Source organism: Echiichthys vipera (assembly GCF_963691815.1).
Source record: "Echiichthys vipera genome assembly, chromosome: 17".
Classification (NCBI taxonomy): Eukaryota; Metazoa; Chordata; class Actinopteri; order Perciformes; family Trachinidae; genus Echiichthys; species Echiichthys vipera.
In genome coordinates, this window is record NC_139842.1 from 22343031 (window position 1) to 22356854 (window position 13824).

The 13824-nt window shown below is 41.4% G+C and overlaps 2 protein-coding genes across 2 annotated transcripts; both read left to right on the forward strand.

The window, feature by feature from the left end:
• The first annotated feature begins 913 nt into the window (after nt 1-913).
• LOC310959835 (MICAL-like protein 1) lies at nt 914-7787 on the forward strand. Its single transcript, XM_083931296.1, has 15 exons — nt 914-1068; nt 1534-1582; nt 1738-1879; nt 2756-2826; nt 2923-3065; nt 3465-4036; nt 4155-4200; nt 4507-5131; nt 5236-5358; nt 6080-6206; nt 6324-6414; nt 6564-6637; nt 7063-7177; nt 7269-7315; nt 7455-7787. The coding sequence occupies exons 1-15, from the start codon at nt 917-919 to the stop codon at nt 7577-7579; spliced, it is 2502 nt and encodes an 833-aa protein (XP_083787422.1). The 5' UTR covers nt 914-916; the 3' UTR covers nt 7580-7787.
• Nucleotides 7788-9180: 1393 nt separating this feature from the next.
• Nucleotides 9181-13824, forward strand: polr2f (RNA polymerase II, I and III subunit F). The gene is made up of 5 exons (XM_083931535.1): nt 9181-9318; nt 9483-9552; nt 12201-12331; nt 13026-13097; nt 13242-13824. The coding sequence occupies exons 1-5, from the start codon at nt 9299-9301 to the stop codon at nt 13330-13332; spliced, it is 384 nt and encodes a 127-aa protein (XP_083787661.1). The 5' UTR covers nt 9181-9298; the 3' UTR covers nt 13333-13824.

A 13824-nucleotide genomic window follows, 5' to 3' on the forward strand; every position in this document is an offset into this window, starting at 1 on the left:
CCAGAGCTGCGTCAAGAGAGAAAACGGAACTATACCGGAATAAACCCTTTCAAAATTAAAGCAGCGCATGCCATTTGGTTAAGCCAAGGTGCACTTACTTAGTATTTTTAATACAAATATCATCTTTAGCCTCTTATTTTGCAAGACTTGAATAATTAATGCTTCTTTAAGCCTAGTTTCATTGAATTTATTTGACCGGAAGTACTAATGAACTTCAATAATGACAAAATATTTTCAGCTCTACAACTGGACGTGTTTGTCAAAGTATCATGTTGAAGAATAAAACTGAAGCAAGAGCGGGAAGGAAGGACTGAAATTAGCAAATTACCCGTTTTAATTTTGAAAAATGATATTACTATATTCAGGTGCCAGGCAGTGAAAAACAAAGAAGAGCCACCTGTAACCAGAAACCTCCTCTTCCTAATTATAGAGAAGCAGCTCTGTGTCTCCCTCCAGCGGCAGCGATGGTGAACTTCACAGGTGGAGCACAACAAGAAGGACTACAAAGTAACGGGATTTGATTGGAAACGTGCAGCCGTTTTATTAACTCGGTTAGGAGTCATAGGATCACTGCGGATGTTTCTGAGGACACCCCGCCTCATTCAGGGGCTCGATGGTGCTGAAAAAGTGCTGTGGGTGAAGTAGACCGTCACCGTCGGCTGTGGCCGGACGCACTGAAGCAAGGTGAAGCCGCTTTAATGCGCCTTCGTAACAGGAGGGAACTGTAACTTCCTTCCTGCTGCTTCACCAACTCGATGCCCGAGTGTCGCCGCAGGTCTTCTGCAGCTAGAAGAAAGAATGAAAGTGGGTATAAATGCTCGTTTCCTGTTTCCTCCTCACAGCCGGACCTGCTCGGGTTTACTTGAGCTCCTCCGACTATAAAGTGCCATGTTCAGCGGCTCGCGTGTCAAGTCTCATGCAAGGAATGGCATCGCCCAAAGTTATACGAGACTGGTGCCGCGTCACCTGCGCCGACTACCCCGATGTGGAAATTAAGAACATGTCAACTTCATTCAGGGATGGACTCGCATTCTGCGCCATCATCCACAAACACCGCCCTGACCTGATGTGAGTAGACCTGTGGTGTCACAGAGCTGTGTGGGCTGCAGGTGCAAACTCAGGACGGTGCTGCAAGTCTGCTGCACGATGAGGACACGCACTCACACTGTAAACATGTGGTCTGTCCTTGTCTGTCTGGGGGTCCTGTCCTGAGGTTTATTTGTCTCGACTGGGCTGCACCAGGTGGACTATGTGCTGTCTAATCTGGAGCAGAGCTGCACACTGTCTAATCTGCTCTCATGTGCTTAATCTGCCTCTGTCTCTCTGTGTAGTCTTTTCTTGTCCACTTTAATGGGATTAGTTTGTCTGTTTTGCCTTTTTAAATGCTTATTCAATCTCTGATCTTGAACTGCATTGTGTGCATGCAGTGCTTTATGTCTGTGGAGTCTCCAGGCGACAGTTTTGTTTGTTTGTTTGATTTAGTTTTTTCCTCTTCAATGAATCAATGCCTCCACTTTCCTCTCTTTGCTCCAGAGTTTTCAGCTCCCTCTCCAAAGATAACGTGTATCAAAATAACAAACTGGTGAGTCATTTTACATCTATGGTTGCACACAAACCACAGTGCAAGTGTCTCTCTCTTAACTCTGTTTGGCTTTTATTTACCAGCACTTACACTGTAAAAACAGTTTGACAGTCGTCCACCTCCAGTCTTTGTTTATTGTTCCTTGTTTCCTGCAGGCATTTGAGATCGCAGAGAGGAAGCTGGGCATCCCTGCACTGCTGGACCCAAAGGACATGGTTTCCACCAAGGTGCCTGATTGTTTGAGCGTCATCACTTACCTTTCCCAGTACTACTACTTCTTCAGCAGGAAGTCTTATGGTGTGTTGAGTATAATCTTTCCTGTTTTATAGCTCTTTATCAGATGCTTTTATTTGTAGCTACTCGCAGAAAATCAGCAAGCTGAGGGATATTGTCTTGCTCAAAAGCACTTGATTATGTACTTGATAACATGATTATTGAAGGACACTTAACAGGTCCCTAGGATCTATGATACAATAAACACAAATGCATGCCCCCTGAGGCATTGCCTTTAAAGGTCTGATATTGTAAAATGTGAGACAATTTGTCTTTTCTTGTTATAAAGCAGGTGGAGGTGCAATATAAATACTGTAAAAGTATCAAAACGCTCAATCCACAGAGAAACACACACACACACAGACCGTATTCAGAAATTGTGTCTTTAAGCAAGCCGTCTGGGCTTCTGCACAGTTGTGATGTCACAACATTACTATATATAGGTAGAAAGTGCTGCTACAATGATGTTACAGTCAATCAAGGATTGCAGACCCTGACATGCAGACCAATCAGAGCAGAGCAGGGGGTCTTAAAGAGACAGGCGCTAAAACAGTGTTTTAGACAGGCTGTATGAGAAACATTATGTGCGTTTGAACATTAACTCAATTTCCTTGCGGGAGTCATCCCAAATGATCAATAAAGAGAAGTCTAAGTCTAAGTCATATTAAAGCATGTAAACATGTTCTAGTAGAAACTAAAAATACAAGTATGAACCTAAACATGAGCGGGATAGGGGACCTTTAAGTGGCACCTGCTTTATTATCAGTATTTTGACTGCACATTCTCCTTTACTCATGACATCATGTAAATTAAATATTTCACATATAGCTTACATCCAAACTTCTTGTTTTACCCAACCTGTGCCCCATTTGCATGTAATGCCTTCTCTTGACTTTGCAGCAGGTCTTGCCAGTTTAAGGTCATCACATGTCACAAAGAGTAAATCTCCTGATGGCGTGAAACCCCTGAAGGTAATTTTAACACACATGTATTCCCAGTGTGAACATATTTGTTTTCTGATGCTCCTTGTCATCTCAGCTGCCGGTTTCTCTTCTCTCCCTCTTCAGAGCTCAACTTATCTGGAAATCAGTCGAGAAGATCGTTTATCCAACACAAGGCCACGGACAGTGTGTAACTTGTGTTTTAAGCCTGTCCACCTTATACAGAGACATTTCACTGACGGGAAGGTCTACCATCGCAGCTGTTTCAGGTAACAGCACAGTTCATAAGGTAAACACTGCCTGCTTCTTGTTGCTTCTGTTAGTGTCTGAATCCAGGTTTATCCGGACTATGTAGAACTGGTTGAGACAGGCTGCAGTTTACACTTAAGAATGCGTTTCAGATGCGTTTCAAGTGACCGCTGTAATCATATTTGACATCCCTACACACATACTGTATGCGTATAGCTGAAGGAATCTGTATCTGTGCACAGCCGCACAGTGAGAGACGAGAACTGGATTTGTTTTTCTTTGGTTTTAAATCGTCAAAGGATTTTCTGCAGATCATTTGGATTATAATACTTGCAGGTAAATTATGTCATTACTCTTTTTTCCTGTTAATATGCATTAAGGATGCTTTCACAGCAACGCACATCACCTTTGTGTTTCAGATGCAGAGTGTGCTGCAGCACTCTTTTACCGGGGTCCTACACACAGGGGGCTGATGACGGCTCCTTGATCTGCACTCACCACATAACAGACTGTAATAGTACTCATGTTGACCTCGCTCAGCAAGTTAGAGCTACTGAGAATCTGCCCAAATGTAAGTTTCAGACGGATTGCTTTTCTCTGGGCGGTTCGACAATCAGCGACGTCCCTCATTACACTAAGAAAACAGAGTCACAGGACGGACTGGTTTGTAAAACAGCAGAGCCAGAGGGGAAAGACAGACAAGAGAGGAGCAGAGACAATAGAGACTCAACTGTGGTAGAGAAGCCACCGCATCCTCCACCCAGAGTTAAAGACAGGACCGTCAAAGAAGCTGGAAAAGCTGAACCCTCTCTGGTAGAAGGCGAAATACAACAGGAAGTGACAAAGACTAGAGAGCACTCTGAACACTCCTCAGCGTGTGTACAAGTGACAGAAGGAAGTAGCCGGCCTGTACCAGCACCCAGGCGAATGTTAGAGTCTTCGGTAGTCCCTGTTCCTGCACCCAGGACCAAATCCAGCTCCCCTGCTGCAGGTAAATAAGCACTATATTAATGAACTGTAACTGCTTAGGGGTTGTTTTAACCACTTTCTGCGTGTATGTATGTGGATGTTGCAAGTTTTTTTGTTTTTCTCTCCGTCTGTCTGCGCAGGCAGTTCATCCAACCAACATCCATGTTCACCCAACTCATCTCGCATGTGAGTGTACGGCAAGAGTTTGTATCAGACAAACATCTCCTTTCTTATTCTCAGCATACCTCTCTCACTTACGAATATATTCAATTGACAACAATCACACATATAAACATTTTAATCTTAAAAAAGGGAATACAAATTATGAAAAAAGTTTAGAAATTAAGTTTTAACAAAGCTAAATGTAGGAAAAATCCTAAGCATCACATATAAGGCACTATATGAAAACTTGAAATTATCATAATAATAATTACTGATTTCCTCAGATGTGGAGTAATCCCTTAAAGCGCCTGTTGTCTTTTCCCCTGGCAGCAGCAGCCCGACCAGCGGCAATCCTAAAGTGCACACCAACCATCCATGGATGACCATCATCCATCCCGGACCCTGGACACAGCTGCCCCCTGCTCCCCCTCCAGTACCCACTCCTCGATCCAAATCTGTCTCCAAGCTGCGGAAGTCATGGTACAAACCCATAGTGGCTGCTCCCAATCCATTTGCAGAGGAGGTGGATGAGGACACTCAGGAAGAGGGCACTAAACCTGAGCCTGCGGAGCAAACTGAGCCCTCCGCCACAGCCATCCAGTCAGGGAATGGAAGCAATCTGACAAATAAATCAGGGGACACGGATGCTGAAAATACCCCCATTAAATCCACAACTGATGATGCTGATGTGGGAGCTTCAAAGGAACATGCTGGAGATACTAGTCAGACTGGTTTATCAGATTTGGATGAAACTAGAACAACAGGAGGTGTGCCGCCAGATGTGACTGGTGCAGCAGCAGTGCCGTGTGCCTCTTCAGATGAAGCACAGAGTGACATTTTACCCAGAAGTCTTTCTGTTCCAGCTATCACATCTGCTTCCTCTCAAAGTTCCCTTTGGTATTTTGACTCGACAGGGACAAATGAACCTGATCAGGTCATGTCATGTCAAAGTAAGGTATGAAGACAGATAATAATGACATCTAACATGAATGTCTTCTTCTGCAGTCACAGACTTATAACCACAATACTTCAAGACAACAAGTTTCTTTCTATTTTTAGCTGGCCTGCAAAGATAATCCCTTCGATCGAAAACCTGCAATGTCCAAATCAATGTCCTGTCAGACCCTCCGATCTACACGGGCCCCTGCACCCGGACATGGCTTCCCACTCATCAGGAGGAAGGTAAAGCGGCTGGATTTCGAACGCAAAGAGCAGTTTATCGATAAAAAGAACTCAATAAATGTTTATACTTATTGATATGTTTGCTCTATACATGTTGACACATTGCGTGGGTGGACACGTGTTTTCAAGTTGTCCACCTGTCTGAACATCCCATTCTTGTGAACGCAATATCTCAGGAACCCCTGGAGGGAATTTTGGGGTTCAAAGGTCAAGGTCACTGTGATGTCACAAAACACACATTTACTCATAACTCAAGACTTCTTACACTAATTATTATTTTTTAATTATTTTTTTTTTTCTTACATTGAACACAAACGTCTAACTGGATAAAATGATGAAGTGATGACGTGTTCAAAGGTCAACTTCACTGTGAAATCATAATGTTTCTAATAATTATTATTATTATTCAACTCCATAACTCAGGCACAGAAGGGGAGACATTTGGTCAGATACTGAATTGGTGACACTAATCTTCAAACTCTTCTGTGCTGTGGGGTTGAAGATGTGTGTGAAGTGTGAATCCACGTCATACCTTTAATTCAATTCCTTCAAAGTCTTCATGGCGCATATTTTGGACGTCTGGAGAGTTTGGATGTAAACTGCAACTTGACTGAGTGGCGAAGACACACAACCACAGGGCTGTGTGTCTAGTTTGAACATTATAGACTGTAAGCATGTTCTAGTAGAAACCCAAATTACAGCCTTGTATGTTGCTTGACAGGTGCAGACAGACCTGAATGTTTCCACAGAAGGCCTGCAGGTGGAGAGTAGAGACCTGGATAAACAACTGGAGGCACTGGAACAACGAGGAGTGAAACTGGAGAGGAATCTGAGAGACTACAAGAATGGTCCGCCAAACTGGGCCTACTGGTTCTAGACAACATTAGTCACAAAATCACAGTTTTTTGACTCTTAATACAGACGTTTGTGTATCTGTTTCAACGAGCCCTTCTTTTAATGTTTAGAGAAAGAGGAGGAACAAATGCTGATGGAGTGGTTCTCTCTTATCCAAGAGAGACATGTACTGGTGCGCAGAGATACGGAGCTGGTTTATCTGTAAGTAGACTACAGACCAGCACGAGGCTGTTGCTCAGTATGTGTCATTGTTGATCACTTTCTCTGCAGTTTGCTCTGCATCCAAACGCTGTCCTGAGGGTTGGGATGGGAGTTTCCTTAAATGTTATGGACATTTTGTGTTATCTCAGGACAAAGCAGCAGAAGTTAGAAGAGAGACAGGCAGATGTGGAGTACAACCTCAGATGTCTCCTTAATAAACCAGGTCAGTGCGTTACTGTGTGCATCACACACGTGGCATCGCGGGAGAGAAACTCTGGAATAATTCAGGGATAAATCATGCTTTATACTGGGGACCTTTGTAATCAATAGACCCAACATTTGTAGCTTCACACATAACCAAAGCACTTTTTTGATGTGGGTCTATAAAGACTTTGGCTCTTAACAGAAGGAACAGAGATAAATAAGCATATTTCTAAAGGCAAATTGTTAGAGGTTTAAATGGTCCAGTCCGATGTGTTTTTCTGTTTTAGCTGAAAGTGCCTTTGTGTTTAGGGGAATAACACTAAATCAAGAAACCTCACCGGGTACTGTTTCCTGAATGCGGTGACTGTGATGCAGTACCAAGTGAGTGATGTACTGTGCTTTGTTTCACTAAATGTTACGCTCCGCCGTTGTCTTCACGTTTAGAGAATGACTGGAGTCAGGAGGATCGAGGTCAAGAGCAGCAGCTGATGGATGAGCTGGTCGCCATCATCGAACAGAGGAACCTCATCGTCAGCAGCTTGGATCAGGACAGGCAGAGGTGCACAGGAAAAACATCCTTTCATGGGGCTTCTCCATGAATAGACTTTTTATGTTAAAACGCATAACTGCAACTTTGTTTTTCTGACTAGGGAAAGAGAAGAAGATATGCTTTTGGAAGCCATGATGAAGAACAAAGGTGATTTCACCAATAGCCTTTTTCATGTTGTTGTTTTTTTTCTCCTGTTCCTGTCTTACTCTGCTCTTGGATTCTCTGAAACATATTAATGCTATGAAAAAACACTCATTTCAAAAACTGTTAAAAAATGTCTCCTCAGAGTTCAAGAAGGAAGGATTAAAAGAACTAAAGAAGTCGAAAGGAAAGTTCAAGGCCGGGAAAATGTTTAAGATGCTGAACCATAAACTGGAGAGCAGCAGGGACTCCGAGGACAAAAAGAGCTGAAGTACCATCATGAGCGCAGACACTCTCACAAAAAACACACTCATACTTAGAGATCATAATAAACGGGTTGTGGAAAACTGGAATATGATCACAATATTATATTCTTTTATTAATGTGCAGCACAGAAGTATAGACCAGATGAAACACTGTCTCAGTGCAAATGTTTCAGTGTTACCAATGTACAGTTTCTCTTCCATGTTTCTTTTCTTGCCCCATCTCCTGTATGTTTATGTTTTTTATTATTTATGACATACTTGTAGACAGTTGAAGTATGCAATAAATGTGTATTTGGGAAAGTGTAATGTGTTGTCTATGGAGAAGAATTGTATAGTTTATGTTTATACATCTTTATGAGCCGGGCTTGACACTAACTTTTTTGCTCACCAGCTACAGTGGCTGGTGGTTTTTTAAAAGTTACTAGCCACTCAGCATTTACACTAGCCACACATTATATATATATATATATATATATATATATATTGTATATTAAGAAAAAGATACCCTATATAAAGGGTATCTTCTTGATAAAAAATGGTGTATAATACTGGTTTCTAAGAATCACTGAAGAGCAGAGCTGAAGAAGTGATGCTTTATCCTAGATGTCAACTTATTTTCTGTGGAATTGATTGTCCTCCCTAGTTTGAGTCCCATCTGGTATTCAGAGTCTGTTTTATGCACAAATACTGCTGCATTTTTTTATTTTAAAAATACCGATAATTTAGGGTCACAGTCGACTAATATTCTGTACTCAACCTTCACAAGCTCTTCAGTAAGACTCAAGTGTAGATAAACTACATAAAAGCATCACATGCATCAGTTATTAAAGTTATGGTGAAATACCTACATGTTCCGGATGGTTTAAAAAATCATGCACAAGCAAGTGTGTCCCTATTTTGCACAAGTTTGTAATAGGGTCTGACTGATATAGTATATCCGAGGCTAATTCTGATTTTAGCGGGTGGACATTCCAGATTACTGATAGAGTGGCCGTGGTGATTTCTACATGGACTGTGCACCGATGTGATTCTGCAAAGGTAATCAGCAGGCTGCTTTCTCAAACTAATTATTAAGGATCTCATTCAAGAATGTCTAACATATTAACATCACATAAATAGAAATGAAATAAATATCTAAATAAACATCATGTTTAGTACCAGTCAACTGCTGACTAGTTAAATCAAATAATTATATGAGACAGCTTCTAAATCACCAAAAGCATTGTTTTCAGAAGTATGTTCTGCAAAAACCTTGTAATTTGGCGCATATCAAAAAAACATATAAGCTAATACTGATAGATACCGATACGTCTGTGATAGGCCAATATTGGTTCACCATTGGGCAACCGATATATTGATCTGGCTCTAGTTTGTAACACAAAATAGGTCAAAATATTTTTATTTTTTTTAATTCAAAAGAATGCGGAAGGTGGGCCAAGGCGCTTCCCACTAATTCAGTCCGCTAGGAAACAGACAAATAAAATGTAATAATAATTAAAATAATTTCTAAACACCTTTTTTATTAAACGGCAGGACAAGCGGAACGAAAACAAACGTTCCTCTGAAACATCCGGAATGTTGTTCTCCGACGGACTGACGGACGGACGGACCGACGGACCAAGCGGCCGGAAGTAGAAAGTGCACGTGGGTCTATGTTGACAGAAAACATAGTTTCTGAACAGTTTTAATTGTAAGGATTTACATACGAGCTTCAAAATAAAACATGTCCGACAACGAAGACAAGTAAGTGACCTTTAGTGCTAAATTAAACTGCGCCTTTACTCAACACTACACAGCGTGTGCCGACGCCACCGCTAACCCACAGTTAGCCGCTGATGCTAGCCTAGTTCATTACAAACAGTCTGGATCTGTGCTCTTTGTGATAACGGTTGGTGTCACATTTGCAGCTTCGACGACGGAGATTTCGATGATGCAGAGGAGGATGAAGGATTAGATGACCTGGAAAACGCGGAAGATGTAAGTTCTCCGTTTAGAGATAATTTACAGTTCTAAGTAGCATTTAGCATCTGACATTTAGCCTGCGTTTAGCCTATCAAGCCATTTGCTGTTTAATGGTTTAATGTAATTTGTCTATAATAATAATAATAATAATAATAATTGGAGCACTGGAAATGGGTATTGGACTTTATACCATGTAGGCCCCAGTAGTGTTGTCACGATACCAAAATTATGACTTCGGTACGATACCTGCCTAAAATATCTCGATACCGATACTGAAACGATACCACGGCAGAAAACTAAAACATCAGCAAAAGTAATGGAATAAAATATTAGATGACAAAATGTGGAACTTAAAATTATTTATTTTTATTCATTACAACACTTAAACTTAAAAAGTCAAAATAAATATAGAGATTTTTGTCAAAGCTGCAGAACTTTATGCTTATGCTTGCATACTACTAATATTATCATCATTATTTCAGGCTGATAGTTAACTTAGCTGCCAATGTGGTTACAAGCATCTCTGTGTCCAAAAAGACAAGTGTCTTGTGTTGTTTATTTGTCTTGTTTGCTCTCACAGATTATTTAATGACCTGATTTTCCATTTAAAGCTCAGTGTTTGTAGTAGAAAAAAATTAACAGCACATTAACTACAATTCTATTCAGCATAAAAATAATTGTAAATCTGGCAATTCATAAAATAAGATAATACTTTATTCGTCCCACAAAAGGGAAATTTGCAATTTGTATTTTAAGTTGATAAAATTCAAACCTTGTATTATCAGCCTGCAAACTACATTAGTGCAGTAAAGTATAACACAAATGACCCAGACCCGGTGGAGGTCTGTGCTCTTACCATACCATTTTCTATAAATGTAAATTACAATATATCTTGTAAATTTTTGACAATAATGTACATGCTATGATTATATTACTAGCACCGGTTGACTTAAAATGAGTGTTGTTGATTATCATACTTGTGAACACCAGCGCATGTTATCGTAAAGTTCATGTCACCAGTGTGAACGTTGCGTTAGCAGACAGAGATATGTGGAACCACATCGGACTGTTAAACAGCTTCTCCCCTGACTGCCTCCTGCAATTCTGATGGGGAAAACAGTTCGCTTGACTTCATCCGGGGGATATTTAACGTTATCTATTGCTAACCTGCAGCTCTTTGAACTCTCGGTGCAAATCGGGGTGTCTGTCCGCGAGATGCTTCGCCAGGTTGGACGTGTTGCCTTCCTTGGTCATCACCGACTTATAGCATCTCTTACATACGGGCCTTGTGGTGTCCGTGGGCTTGCCCTCGCTGTCTGCAATGTAAGCGAAATATTTCCATATTTCGCTCCGTGCGACTGCTTTTACAACAAGCCTCGGACGGTCGGCAGGAGCACTCGTGAGACTTTCGGCCATGTCTGTCTCGCTCTGCTCTGTGACTGTCTGTCACCGTAAAGCCACGCCCACTCCGTCTGCAGGCAGCGAGGAAGCAGAGAGAAGCTGCACAGACACGCTGTCGCAGAAAATTCAGAAAGTACCGATACTAATAAAACGTGAAAAAGTATCGTTCTTAACGGCTGGGTACCGCGGTACCTTTCTAGTATCGTATACCGTGCAACACTAGGCCCCAGGCAGTTAGGGCCAATGGTGTTCTGTCCCAGCAGCACTCATCATCCCCAGTCCTGTCCCTTTTAATGTTTGTTTTTTAAACAAATGACTGCAGGAGTAGCCACAACGACAGGCACCTTTGGAAGTTTGCAGATCAGGGAGGAGGTCGATCCCGGGCCAATTGTGACTTTATAGAGTGCTGTGACAACCACTTCCTGAAGTCAAATGTCAACAAAACCAAAGACATGGCCTCTGACGCCAGGAAAACTCCCACTCATCCTTACAACACTGGTTGAGTTAGTTGAGAGTTACAAGTATCTGGGAACAGTGATCGACAAGAAATTGAACGATGACCTAAACTAAAATGCAGTCTCTAAAAAGGATCTGCAGAGACTTTATTTTCTGCATAGACTGAATACTTTTGATGTGGACAAGACACTATTGGCTTTATTCTATAAATCTTTTATTGAGTCCATTTGAACTTTTTCTTTAATTTCTTGGTATTGGAACCTCACAGTGCAAAACAAAAACAGTTTGTTGAACATTGTTATGGCAGCCAGTAAAATCATTGGCACGCAGCAGCTTTCCTCAGCAAATATCTATAGAAGACAACTCTTAGGGAAGGCACGGTCAATCTTAGCCATCTCCGCCCACCCACTCTTGGAGGAGTTCGTTCTGCTCCCCGCTGGGCGGAGATAAAGGTGCCCCAGTGTAAAAAAAAACAAAAGTCTAAGTTTTCCTTTGTTCCACGTTCAATAAATGCCCTTACTTTGCACTGAACCTTGACTGCACTGTTCACATGGCTACGGCTCCAATAGTCTCTTTTAACGAACATCTATAATTCTATCATTTTAAGTCTTTTGGTTGTTTGTTGTAACTATTGTGATTCGTGGCCCATGTCCTCTAGTATGTTGTGTTTTTGTTGTTGCCGCTAATGTAAATCAAATTTCCCCCTCGAGTGATAATAAAGCTCTGAACTCTGATAATAATAATAATCATCATCATCATCATCATCATCGGACCCATGTTACCTGTTTGTCGGCTCGTGTGTGCAGGAGGACCAGGAGAACGTGCAGATCCTTCCAGCAGGTGAGAGGCAGCAGGCCAACCAGAAGAGGATCACAACACCTTACATGACCAAATATGAGAGAGCCAGAGTGCTTGGGACACGAGCTCTCCAGATAGCGTGAGTGTTTTATTTGACTTGACCTATAAATTGTGTTCAGGTGATGTGACCACAATGTTGTGTGCGTGTGCGTGTGCGTGTGTACAGGCCTTACAGTTGTGTAGTTGATTTGTGCCACTGAGCGCCTGTGCTTCATGTAAAAGACATATGTGTAATTGCTCATTCCTCTGCTTGTATTTCGGTCTACTACTGTTTGTTAATAACAGTCTAAGTACACCTGAGTGAAATGAATGATCAAAACCCCCTCCTGTCTGGTCATCATACTCAGTTGCTATGATTATTTCTCAAAAATGTCTTGTGTGCTCTTTACTTCTTAAAGCACAGATAATTATCATGTGTCATGTTAAATAGATGTATATTGATACATGTATACTATGTTAAACATATTTTGATATTTGAGTGCATCCATATACAACAAACGATGAGGTTAGATGACCAGTCAGAGCAGGAAAACTATCAATCAGTTAATCAAACTTTATTTGTACATACTGTGACAGCGGCTTTATAAATTGCAGGAGTTGGATGATTTGTCACTAGTCAATACCTTCTAATGTAATGAGTACCATTACCCAGCCCTTAATGTATTGCAGGAGGGCTTTGGTGTTTGGAGACAACTGTATAAGTCTGACACTAGCGTACTGACTGCAGTTCAGCATTCACTGTACCCGTCTATCTGCTGCCTTGTTTCCAACAGGATGTGCGCTCCAGTCATGGTGGAGCTGGAGGGAGAAACAGACCCCTTGCAGATAGCTATGAAAGAGCTCAAGTAAGTTATAATTGTTTGAATGATCAGAAATGCTTTATAAGATGATATAATGGCTGCATCTTTAGTTTCTTTCTGTAATCAATTAAATAACTTCTCTGTAGTGCCAAGTGTCTTACCATGAATGTTCTATGTCCCCTCCCACAGGAGCAGAAAGATCCCCATCATTATCCGCAGGTACCTTCCTGATGGGAGCTATGAGGACTGGGGCTGTGATGAGCTCATCATAACCGATTAAAGAGCTGGTCCAGTCTGCACTGATAAAACCATATATGCAGGTTCACGCCCAGCATCACATCAGATCAGTCAGCTATACAAACCCAGAAGATCCCTAAAGCTGATGCAAGCACCTGTTCAGGCCTCAGCCTGATCCACAAACATCCATCACATCCTGTGACTCTGCGAGGCGGGGAAATACCAATACATAAACTGTACTGAAGAGACACTAGAAGACTCGTTAGAATCCTATCAGTGTGTTGCTGGCAAGTCTATAATCCAGTGATCTGACTTCATTGTGTTTCCCTGCCTCACAACTGGAGTTAAAATCTGCAGTAATTATTTTACTTGTTTAACAGTTGTATTAAATCTAAGAGCCACAAGGGGGAAATGTAACTCAAGTCAGACATTTACTTTGTTTTACAAAATGATCCTCTGTTGTAATTATTCAATTTGTTTTGAAGGAGAGCGGGGGTTAGTGTAAAATAACTATTTTATTGTTATTAATAAACTG

What these genes read in the sequence shown, in the direction of transcription:
- polr2f (XM_083931535.1), top strand. Translation starts at nt 9,299, where the DNA reads ATGTCCGACAACGAAGACAA. An exon ending in ACCTGGAAAACGCGGAAGAT is followed by an intron (nt 9,553 to 12,200) that starts GTAAGTTCTCCG and finishes TCGTGTGTGCAG; the next exon opens with GAGGACCAGGAGAACGTGCA. An exon ending in ACACGAGCTCTCCAGATAGC is followed by an intron (nt 12,332 to 13,025) that starts GTGAGTGTTTTA and finishes TGTTTCCAACAG; the next exon opens with GATGTGCGCTCCAGTCATGG.
- LOC310959835 (XM_083931296.1), top strand. Translation starts at nt 917, where the DNA reads ATGCAAGGAATGGCATCGCCCAAAGTTATACGAGACTGGTGCCGCGTC. An exon ending in TGTATCAAAATAACAAACTG is followed by an intron (nt 1,583 to 1,737) that starts GTGAGTCATTTT and finishes TGTTTCCTGCAG; the next exon opens with GCATTTGAGATCGCAGAGAG. An exon ending in AGCCATGATGAAGAACAAAG is followed by an intron (nt 7,316 to 7,454) that starts GTGATTTCACCA and finishes ATGTCTCCTCAG; the next exon opens with AGTTCAAGAAGGAAGGATTA.